At 34.7% G+C, this 1599-nt stretch overlaps 1 protein-coding gene across 1 annotated transcript in view; it reads left to right on the forward strand.

Moving 5' to 3' along the window:
• Window positions 1-1535, forward strand: part of LOC117102505 (neuronal acetylcholine receptor subunit alpha-9-like) — a 7968-nt gene extending 6433 nt beyond the window's left edge. The window contains exon 6 of the mRNA XM_033242797.1: window positions 918-1535. Coding sequence (XP_033098688.1) covers window positions 918-1363 — 446 coding nt within the window. The 3' untranslated portion in view covers window positions 1364-1535. The remainder of the gene's footprint in view (window positions 1-917) is intronic.
• Window positions 1536-1599: the final 64 nt, after the last annotated feature.

Consider the following 1599-nt stretch of genomic DNA (forward strand, 5'->3'; position numbering starts at 1 on the left):
ACATTACATACATACATACACACCCACACACACCCACACATATGTACGCCCACACACATATACATACACACACACACACACACATCCTGTACATACACATATACCTACACACACATATAATAGAACGTTTAACAGCTCTAATCAATTTCATTTTTTTTTGCATGAATCAAAATTGTAAAGGAAAAAACAACACCCATTTCATTGTTATTTACTGCTTGTACGTTTATCTCAGCAGTAAATCTCCTTATTTTATATCTTATTAGAAATGTTAACAACTTTGTTTTATTAAATAAACATTTAAACTACACTGTACATTGACAAATCAATCTATTTCTTAATAATTAAAAATAAACTTTACTCATAGCTTCTACAATAGAAGAATAAGAATACAAATTACAAAAAAATGCATAAAATATTGCATAATTAATTCAACGTATAACAAGGGATGATTATAATACAGTATAAAGTGTAGAACCTTTTACAGCATAATTTATTGAGAATTCCTTGATCCAACACTGGAATCTTACTCCTGGGATCACGATAGTACCGCCAATAGGAGCGGCAAACAACACTTTTTTAATAAAAGAGGCAGAATAAATAGAAGCTCTACATCTTGGAATATGACTTTCAACTCACAAAAAGTCCTGGACCGCCGATTTTTGCCTAACGATTTTAACTTGATGCTATGGGCTCTCTGTAGTTTTGTTAGCCCACTATTGGTTGGGACTACCCTCGATGGTGTTCTGTTACCGCAGGTTCCCCCGGGCCAATGGTGAGTTTTTAGTTTATTGGTTAAGTTATGTTGGTCTATGAGCTTGTATGCTTTTCTCAATGTTGTACCGAATAAATAAATTGAAATTGAAGATGAAATCTAAGGTCTATATATTAATTATATTGCTTCTCGTCTTTATTTACAGCAAATTTCATTACATTAATAATCTCTCTTGGATGCATCTCAGTTGTTGCAACATCGGTTATTTTAAAGCTTCACTTCGGACGACACAGCAAGCCTCTGAATGGATCCATTCACAAGATATTCGTCAGAGGTCTAGGCTCAGCCCTTGGAGTCTGTAACGAACCGGATGTTGACAGGCAACCTACGTATTTGGAGCATCTCTCGATCAGTGCAGATATAGGCAACGACACAGAGTCAACGTCAACACTTCAAGCGTCATCAGAATTCAAGCAGATAATGGCAGACATCAAAAAGCTTAGCCAGCAGATCGATGAACGGAAAGAAGAAGAACTAACAAAAACATGGACAGACCTGGCGTGTGTCTTTGACAGATTAATGCTGATATTTTTCATGCTATTTTTTTTTATCGCATCCACTGTGATAATAATAATGTTACTGAAAAATTAAAAATCAATCCAATATTATCAACCATGTGAAAATAATGCAATGCCATTTTATATGATTAAATATCAACTACAACGATGCAGGAACTATGTGTGTTTAAGGCCAACCTTCACTCGACGCATAAGTACTTTATTCTACCATGACGCAATAATTTGAATAGATGTTAAGTCTTTGACAAGCGTAATGATAAGGACATTTTACTAAATGCATTATGCGTTGCCTAAAGTATGATATCACGT

The sequence above is a fragment of the Anneissia japonica genome, unplaced genomic scaffold (assembly GCF_011630105.1).
Source record: "Anneissia japonica isolate Jap-2015-1 unplaced genomic scaffold, ASM1163010v1 scaffold287868_len458714_cov195, whole genome shotgun sequence".
Taxonomy (NCBI): domain Eukaryota; kingdom Metazoa; phylum Echinodermata; class Crinoidea; order Comatulida; family Comatulidae; genus Anneissia; species Anneissia japonica.